The sequence below is a fragment of the Nansenia antarctica genome, assembly GCF_963989245.1.
Source record: "Nansenia antarctica genome assembly, chromosome: 12".
In the NCBI taxonomy this organism is placed as follows: domain Eukaryota; kingdom Metazoa; phylum Chordata; class Actinopteri; order Argentiniformes; family Microstomatidae; genus Nansenia; species Nansenia antarctica.
This window is the reverse complement of record NC_137682.1, coordinates 1,586,376-1,596,375: the sequence shown is the minus strand read 5'-3', so window position 1 is coordinate 1,596,375 and position 10,000 is coordinate 1,586,376. Positions and strand designations below refer to the sequence as shown.

The window sequence follows — 10,000 nt, the reverse complement described above, 5'->3', positions numbered from 1 at the left end:
TTTTCATTGTCAGTGTAACTAGGTGGGCGCACCTTACTCTGCAATGTTTGTTAACACTGAAAGTGGTCAAAACTCTTCATTAAGAAAGCTGAAGAAATGTTGTTACTGTTCATAATGTACAACTCAACCACCATTTCTCTCCTCTCTCAAAACACCTATACATTGCGATAGTAATCTACCTTCAACACCCCAGTACTCATTCCACTCACACCTGATTCTTCCCCATAGGTACCTCTACCTGCATAGCCACAGGCGACCCCCACTACACCACCTTCGACAAGAAGAAATACAACTTCATGGGCAACTGCAGCTACGTGATGTCAGAGCCCTGTAACGACACGTCCGTGCCTCACTTCGAGGTGCACGCAGACAACGAGAACCGCCATAACAGGCCCATCTCCTACGTGAAGGCTGTGCACGTGTACGTGCGCGGGGTGAAGGTGTCCATCCTGAAGGGAGGCACTGTGCAGGTGAGAGAACAAGAGAGGTAGAAGGAGAAAGAGGGGATGAGGGGAGGGAAGAAATAGGAGCAAGGGAGGGAGAGGGGGGAGGGAGGACGGAGCGAGACATGGAAGGAGGGATGTAACCTGATTGATATTCAAATGCTAACAATGCAAGGCTAGTCATGCATGACTACTAAGGTAGTCTTTTCTACCCATGACGTGAACCCATGTCTGTGCTCTTTTCTCTCCCTGTAGGTGAATGGTACCAACGTGAACATCCCAGTGACTCCAGCTACAGGTGTGTCAGTGTTGAAGTCTGGGAAATTCTACACAGTGGCTATGGACTTTGGCGTGACAGTACGCTATGACGGAAACCACTTCATGGACATCAAAGTCATTAAAGAGTGAGTCAAAACACTTATAGGCTTTGCAGAACTTACACACACACATACACACATGCATACAGTACACACATACACACACAAAATAAAATCAATCAATCAACCTATTCCTCTCTGCAGTTATCAGGACAAGCTATGTGGACTGTGTGGTGATTACAATGGAAACTCCAAGGATGACTTCCGCAAACCTGACGGCACACTGGTCACCAAACCCAACGACTTTGGACACAGCTGGGTCACTGATCCAAAGTGAGTAAAGCACTGAGTCAAACACACACACACACACACACACACACACACACACACGCACACACACACACACACACACACACACATGCACATACACAAACACTCAGCCATACATTCTCTCTCTTCCCACTCTCTCATTTTCTTTCTCTGTCTTTCTCTCTCTTTTCTCTCTCTCTCAGACACACACAATCACACACAGAGGACTGATGTATATTCTCTCTCTCTCCCCCTCAGCTGCAACAAGCCCAACACCACCATCCCTGGCTGTTCTATTGAGGACCAGGACAGATACGAGAGCTCCACCTACTGTGGCATGCTATTGGACAAGAAGGGACCCTTCGCTGTCTGTCACGCCAAGATCAACCCCAATGTGAGTGGTCATCTGGTTGCCATAACGTTCATACAATAGAATTATAATAACCATGACAGTAGTATCATATCAGATAGCCTCTCTTAACTACAGATGTCTTCAAACAAAACTTTTATCAAGGTGAAACTAACAGCCTTAAACTGTGTGTGTGTGTGTGTGTGTGTGTGTGTGTGTGTCTCAGAGTCACTTCAAGGACTGCCTGTTTGACCTGTGTGAGCTGGATGGTGCCCAGCCCATCCTGTGTGAGGCCATCGAGGCGTACGTGAACGAGTGTCAGGACCGTGGAGTGACCATAGGATCCTGGAGGAACAGCACCTTCTGCCGTGAGTGGACAGGAATGATGATGAAGAGCATGGTGATGATGAGGATGAAGATGAGGATGATGATGATGATGATAGTGATGAGGAGGATGAAGATGAGGAGGAGGAGGATGATGATGATGATGAGGATGATGATGAGGAGGAAGACGACACAAGTTATTGTTATTGATCAAATCTATATTTCTGGATAGTCATTGTTCATAACAGATTACCTTCCCTCCTCTCTCCCCCTCCCCCTCCCCAGCTCTGACATGCCCCCCCAACAGCCACTACGTGCCCTGTGCCGCCCCCTGCCAGCCCACCTGTGCCAGCCAGCCCCCCACGGGGTGCAGTGGTCCCTGTGCAGAAGGATGTGTGTGTGACCCTGGCTACGTCCTCAGTGCTGACAAGTGTGTGAGGGAGGACAGCTGTGGATGCAATCACACCAACGGACAGTACTACGAGGTGAGGAGGCTCTGTGTGCGTGTGTGTGCATGCGTGTGTGCGTGTGCGTGCGTTCATGCATGTATATGACTGCATATGTGAGGGAAACATCTCACTTTAACTCAATCACCCCCCTCTCTCTCTCTCTCTCTCTCAGCCAGAGGAGGAGTTCTACGCTGAGAACTGCCAGCTCAAGTGCAAGTGTAACTCTCCGTACGTCACCTGTGCTCCTTCAGAGTGCCCCCCGCAGACTGAGTGTAAGGTGCAGGGAGGAGAGCTGGGCTGCTACCCCACCAGTAAGTCTGAATAACACACAGAAGAAGAAGATCTCAGAGTTCAGAGAATTCAAGTGATTTGAGGTTGAAAATTCTAAACAACATGAACGCCCACAGGTGTTTGCAAACGTTGGCCAGTTATAACCGCTTGATCTTTACATTTTCTGCAACTTGCAATTTGCAACTCACCAAAACATGTCTCATGCACTAAAACAAACTGCAGGGTGTATTCAACCGCTTAGAAAAACTAGTTTTTTTGTAGATTTCCAATTCACATAGCGTAACATTTAGAAAATCCTGCCATGCATTTATTGTTTCTTTCAGCTCCAACAACTCCATTACCTCCTGTGACCACAGCCAGACCATCAACCCCTGAACCAACTACTGCCAAGCCAACAACACCACCAGGTCAGAACCATGCTTCATACAGACCCGAGAACCCAACCAACTGTTCCTAGTGTCACAATCTGAACTACTCTTTTTTTTTTTTTTTTATGTGTTTACCGTTCTTTTTGCATATTACGAAAGTTGAAGTGTTGAAGAGCCCACACAATATAACAAACAACGGTTTCAGGATCACTAAATACTAATTTGTGAATGTGATTCACTGTCTCTTCTGCCGTAGGCTGCTGGTAAATGATACATGGCTTGTAAACAAGCTTAGGTTTTAGGACGTGTTCAAAAGCTGGACTGTGTGATCATCTAATTATGTAGTTAGCATGTTGATGTTCTATCACTATGTTGTGATGTGCTAAACATGCAGTTAGATGTTTTGCCTGTGTTTAGATTCAAAGCGCAACAAAGATTATACTTTGCAGAGAGTTCCAGTGAGGAGGTATAATTGAATGTCATGACCTGAGTTTTATGCACGTTGAGCCTATACCCCGAATACACCCCATACGTGTCCAACATATTAATCAACAGGGGCAGCCCCGAACCTGGATCCTTGATTGTGACTAGCACATCATCCGCGTATAGACCTATCTTGTAGTCCATATCCCCTATAGGTATACCCTTCAGTCCCGTCTCCTGTCGTATTGCCTGAGCCAGAGGTTCAATGAATAAGCTAAAGAGACTGGGACTGGCCGGACAGCCCTGCCTACAGCCCCGTTGCAAAGTTATAGAGTTAGAAAGACTACCATTGACCTTTATCCTTGCAGTAGGAGAAGAGTAAAGTGCTTGAATACAGCGTATAAAATCGTCACTAAAGCCAAATCTGTTCATTACTAAGTATAAAAATTCCCACCCTACTGAATCAAAAGCTTTTTCAGCGTCCAAATTAAGAATAACGGCACTAACTTTTTCCTTATTAATCTCCTCAATCACATGCAGAGCTCTCCTTATATTATCCTGGGCTTGTCTGTTCTTTATGAATCCTGTTTGATCTTCATCTATTAACAGAGGCATTGCTGTTTCCATCCTCTTCGTTAAAATGGTAGCATAAAGTTTGTAATCTCCGTTTAAAACACTGATAGGCCTATATCCTTTACAATCCATCTTGTCCTTCCCTTCCTTAGGTATAACTGATATGAAGGCCTCCCTCCAAGAAGGGGGCGGGGAGCCTCCCTTAGCATGAGGACTTTTAACCAGACCCTGTCACATATTGATCTTATTCAACAAAGCTCTGTATTCAAGAAAATTTATAACTTACCCCCCCAGTTTAATTGAAAATAAGCGTGCTTTCTCACATACCCAGATGAATAATGAATCTAATACAATAGAATGGAAATAAATGACCTCTGTGTTTCCACCCCCCCACCCCCTCCCTCTCCCCACAGTGACGTGCCCCCCCAACGCAGACTACATAGAATGTGGCCCAGCCTGTATCCCCAGCTGTGAGGAGCCCTCCTCCACTAACTGTACTGGCTCCTGTATCAGTGGCTGCTTCTGTAGGCCAGGCTATGTGTTCAAGGGCCAACGCTGCGTTCCCTTAGACCAGTGTGGCTGCCTGGACGCAGACAACAACTACTACCAGGTCAGAGGTCACCTGCTTGTCAATACTTAGGAATGTTTATAATGTTATTTAGATTTGTTATTATTGCTTTCATGACTGCTTATGATTGGTCATCCTTTCCTAAAGATGTGTCTGACAACACTTCATGCAGTAAGAGATAGTATAAGACTGGGACAAAAGGCTAATGTTCTCTCCATCTCTTCCCTGTACCAGCCAGGAGAGATCATCTTTGGTGACGGCTGCTCTAAGCTGTGTAGGTGTGCTGGTAACTACACCCTGGAGTGTGTGGATAACTCCTGTTCCCCCACTGAGGAGTGTCGGGAGGTCGGGGGTGTACCAGGCTGCTACCCTAAAGGTACGGTTGTCCTTATACAGTACCTTTGATGTCTAAAGTGTAGTTACTGTGCTAGGGAAGCAACACACTACTGTTATTCATCATATTGAATCTAACTTCAACTCCCCAGTACTCATTCCACTCACACCTGATTATTCCCCATAGCAGGCATGATAATCGCTCACCTTTTGGCGAAATTTGCCGTTTTGAATCCAAAATAGGTGACTTGCCTGAATCATATAGATCCGATGAGTTTTTGGTTTTTTTGGGGAGGGAGGGGGGGGCGGCCCTTTAGTCTGGGCCGTTGATGGCCCGGGCTACAGAAAAGCGAAGCAACGTAGCGAACAGGTGCGCAGGCGTGAAGGGCTGAAACTGTATTGTGCGCGTGAAACTCCTTGGTGAAGAAATTTGTGACAGAACGTCAGCCGCGGTTTTTGTATGCTGAGAGAAGACAAGGACTGAAGTCGCAAATACTGAGATAAGAATGTAACTTTAACAAAACACAAATTGCTAGCTAACGATAGATGGCTAACTTTGGTACTAACATTTGGTACTAACATTACTAAGTGCAGTACAGATACAGTACAGATAACTACTAACGTTAGCGTTGTCAGCCTATTTTGCAAGCTGTTAGCCCCTTTCACACATAGTTCCCTGTAAATTAAATGGATATAACGGAAGTATGATATATGGCAGATATATGGTATATATGTGTTGAGCTTGGGTGCACATGAATCGCGTATGAACAATAAGTAAAGCAGACTCGGTATTCTCTTCAGCATGTCTCCGGTAAGTTTATTCACAGACTGACAACAGACTCGACAGTCAACGTAGTGACGTCACATTAGGACGTACCTTCATACAAGAACAGAATAACAGTGCGACTGCTACCGTAGTACACAGACAAAGGGCGTCATCAAATATACATTTTTATTTATTTTATTTTTTCGCGCCCCCCCCTGCAGTACCCCCCACGCCCCACAGTTTGGGAAACACTGTACAAGCTTATATTAAAGCTCATATTTCATGAGAAGTTGTCAGTCTAGTTTCTTATACAAGTGTATGTTTACATGTGAACATGTGAAGATACTTTATTTGCACTTAATTATACATTAATATTTTCGTTTTTGTACAGAAACAACTCACTAAAATTGACGATTGCATAACTGATTTGGAGAAAAAAATCCACCTCCACCCCCCCCATTCGGTACCATGCCATATCGTGGCTTTTGCTGAAATGACGCCACTGGTCTCTTAGCCTATTGGGAGTGTGTGTGTGTGTGAGTGAGGGAGAGTGAGAGAGAGTGCTTTTGTGAGCCCGCATGTATAATGTGTCTCTTTCTGGTACCCCAATAATCTTTTTTGGCTCTCAGTGTCCGACTGCCCTAGCAGGATCCGGGTCTCGTAACCTTCTCACCTTTTTCACCCCGACCTGTTTTCATGCCTGCCATAGGTACCTCCACCTGCATAGCCACAGGCGACCCCCACTACACCACCTTCGACAAGAAGAAATACAACTTCATGGGCAACTGCAGCTACGTGATGTCAGAGCCCTGTAACGACACGTCCGTGCCTCACTTCGAGGTGCACGCAGACAACGAGAACCGCCATAACAGGCCCATCTCCTACGTGAAGGCTGTGCACGTGTACGTGCGCGGGGTGAAGGTGTCCATCCTGAAAGGAGGCACTGTGCAGGTGAGAGAACAAGAGAGGTAGAAGGAGAAAGAGGGGATGAGGGGAGGGAAGGAATGGGAGCAAGGGAGGGAGAGGGGGGAGGGAGGAGGGAGGAGGGAGCGAGACATGAAAGGAGGGATGTAACCTGATTGATATTCAAATGCTAACAATGCAAGGCTAGTCATGCATGACTACTAAGGTAGTCTTTTCTACCCATGACGTGAACCCATGTCTGTGCTCTTTTCTCTCCCTGTAGGTGAATGGTACCAACGTGAACATCCCAGTGACTCCAGCTACAGGTGTGTCAGTGTTGAAGTCTGGGAAACACTACACAGTGGCTATGGACTTTGGCGTGACAGTACGCTATGACGGAAACCACTTCATGGACATCAAAGTCATTAAAGAGTGAGTCAAAACACTTATAGGCTTTGCAGAACTTACACACACACATACACACATGCATACACACATACACACACAAAATAAAATCAATCAATCAACCTATTCCTCTCTGCAGTTATCAGGACAAGCTCTGTGGACTGTGTGGTGATTACAATGGAAACTCCAAGGATGACTTCCGCAAACCTGACGGCACACTGGTCACCAAACCCAACGACTTTGGACACAGCTGGGTCACTGATCCAAAGTGAGTCAAACACACACACACACACACACACACACACACACATTCTAAATGCTTGATTTATGTCCACATACATGTACAATTCTAAAGGACATAAATACTAACAGTGCATTTTGATATCATGGAAACAATCTGTTACAATAGTGCTGAGCCAACAACCAGTTCTGCCACACACAGGATGTTATTCACACCAGATGATACCAGTGGGTTGACAGATCCAGTATCAGTACTGTACAACAGACAGTATCCAGCTCATGGGTACAGGAAGCACCGCCTTCTCCATATTGAGCGGCTACCAATAACAGCGGATACTGAGCAATATTTTGCTAACTGTTTGGCCCTTCTCTTAGGTAGACCAGCCATTTGAAGGCCTCTAACAACAGACTTATGAACATGGCCCAGGCTGCCAAATATGAAAACTAAAAGTTGACATGATTTTGGTTAAAAAGGCTTCCTCTAGGCTATGGTCAAAGGTGCAGCCAACTTCTAGAATAAGCACCTCTGTGATTTTCGTTGACAATTACAACATCGGGGGTGTTTGCTGAAATATTAGAGAACACTCCTAAAGACTCTTCGTCACTACACAAACTGAACATGCTGGGCTTTACAGTGGAGTGCTTGTACAGCGTTGCGGCAGGCATGAATGTGGAAATGACACCCTCTGAACTCAGATCCACAATTCGATCATGCCTACATATGTAGAGCCCTTTATAAGCATGACAACCATTTAAGATGTGGGGCATGGTTTCAGTTATCTGCTGGTGACTGTGGTGTATGCAGTGTGGGCTATGACTGTCATACACATACACATACACAAACACAGTCATATAATCTCTCTCTTCCCTCTCTCTCTTCCCACTCTCTCTGTCTCTCATTTTCTTTCTCTGTCTTTCTCTCTCTTTTCTCTCTCTCTCAGACACACACAATCACACACAGTGGACTGATGTATATTCTCTCTCTCTCCCCCTCAGCTGCAACAAGCCCAACACCACCATCCCTGGCTGTTCTATTGAGGACCAGGACAGATACGAGAGCTCCACCTACTGTGGCATGCTATTGGACAAGAAGGGACCCTTCGCTGTCTGTCACGCCAAGATCAACCCCAATGTGAGTGCTCATCTGGTTGCCATGACATTGTATACAATATAATTATAATAACCATCACATTGTATACAGTAGTATCATCAGATAGTATCTCTTAACTACAGATGTCTTCAAACAAAACGTTGATCTTTGTGTGTGTGTGTGTGTGTGTGTGTGTGTGTGTCTCAGAGTCACTTCAAGGACTGCCTGTTTGACCTGTGTGAGCTGGATGGTGCCCAGCCCATCCTGTGTGAGGCCATCGAGGCGTACGTGAACGAGTGTCAGGACCGTGGAGTGACCATAGGATCCTGGAGGAACAGCACCTTCTGCCGTGAGTGGACAGGAATGATGATGAAGAGCATGGTGATGATGAGGAGGATGAGGAGGAGGAGCATGATGATGATGATGATGATGATGAGGATGGTGATTGTTGTAAAGATAGTAATGAACATGAGGAGGAGGATGATGATGATGATGATGATAGTGATGATGATGATCTCTCCCCCTCCCCCTCCCCAGCGCTGACATGCCCCCCCAACAGCCACTACGTGCCCTGTGCCGCCCCCTGCCAGCCCACCTGTGCCAGCCAGCCCCCCACGGGGTGCAGTGGTCCCTGTGCAGAAGGATGTGTGTGTGACCCTGGCTACGTCCTCAGTGCTGACAAGTGTGTGAGGGAGGACAGCTGTGGATGCAATCACACCAACGGACAGTACTACGAGGTGAGGAGGCTCTGTGTGTGTGTGTGTGCATGCATGCGTGCGTGTGCGTGCGTTCATGCATGTATATGACTGCATATGTGAGGGAAACATCTCACTTCAACTCAATCACCCCTCTCTCTCTCTCTCTCTCTCTCTCTCTCTCTCTCAGCCAGAGGAGGAGTTCTACGCTGAGAACTGCCAGCTCAAGTGCAAGTGTAACTCTCCGTACGTCACCTGTGCTCCTTCAGAGTGCCCCCCGCAGACTGAGTGTAAGGTGCAGGGAGGAGAGCTGGGCTGCTACCCCACCAGTAAGTCTGAATAACACACAGAAGAATAAGAAGATCTCAGAGTTCAGAGAATTCAAGTGATTTGAGGTTGAAAATTCTAAACAACATGAACGCCCACAGGTGTTTGCTAATGTTGGCCAGTTATAACCGCTTGATCTTTACATCTTTTGCAACTTGCAATTTGCAACTCACCAAAACATGTCTCATGCACTAAAACAAACTGCAGGGTGTATTCACCATCTTAGAAAAACTAGTTTTTTCGTAGATTTCCAATTCACATAGCGTAACATTTAGAAAATCCTTCCATGCATTTATTGTTTCTTTCAGCTCCAACAACTCCATTACCTCCTGTGACCACAGCCAGACCATCAACCCCTGAACCAACTACTGCCAAGCCAACAACACCACCAGGTCAGAACCATGCTTCATACAGACCCGAGAACCCAACCAACTGTTCCTAGTGTCACAATCTCAACTACTCTTTTTTTGTGTATTCATGAAAATGTATAACTTACCCCCCCAGTTTAATTGCAAATAAGAGTGCTTTCTCACATACCCAGATGAATAATAAATCTAATACAATAGAATGTAAATAAATGACCTCTGTATTTCCACCCCCCACCCCCTCCCTCTCCCCACAGTGACGTGCCCCCCCAACGCAGACTACATAGAATGTGGCCCAGCCTGTATCCCCAGCTGTGAGGAGCCCTCCTCCACTAACTGTACTGGCTCCTGTATCACTGGCTGCTTCTGTAGGCCAGGCTATGTGTTCAAGGGCCAACGCTGCGTTCCCTTAGACCAGTGTGGCTGCCTGGACGCAGACAACAACTACTACCAGGTCAGAGG

At 46.3% G+C, this 10,000-nt stretch overlaps 1 protein-coding gene across 1 annotated transcript in view; it reads left to right on the top strand.

Moving 5' to 3' along the window:
* Positions 1-10,000, top strand: part of zanl (zonadhesin, like) — a gene marked incomplete at both ends in the record, with an annotated part of 82,749 nt that overhangs the window by 40,938 nt on the left and 31,811 nt on the right. Inside the window, 17 exon segments of the mRNA XM_080543119.1 lie at positions 229-470; positions 699-847; positions 965-1,093; positions 1,328-1,463; positions 1,645-1,786; positions 2,028-2,227; positions 2,364-2,502; positions 4,260-4,456; positions 4,649-4,790; positions 6,223-6,464; positions 6,700-6,848; positions 6,961-7,089; positions 8,058-8,193; positions 8,359-8,500; positions 8,689-8,888; positions 9,037-9,175; positions 9,796-9,992. Coding sequence (XP_080399245.1) covers positions 229-470; positions 699-847; positions 965-1,093; positions 1,328-1,463; positions 1,645-1,786; positions 2,028-2,227; positions 2,364-2,502; positions 4,260-4,456; positions 4,649-4,790; positions 6,223-6,464; positions 6,700-6,848; positions 6,961-7,089; positions 8,058-8,193; positions 8,359-8,500; positions 8,689-8,888; positions 9,037-9,175; positions 9,796-9,992 — 2,810 coding nt within the window.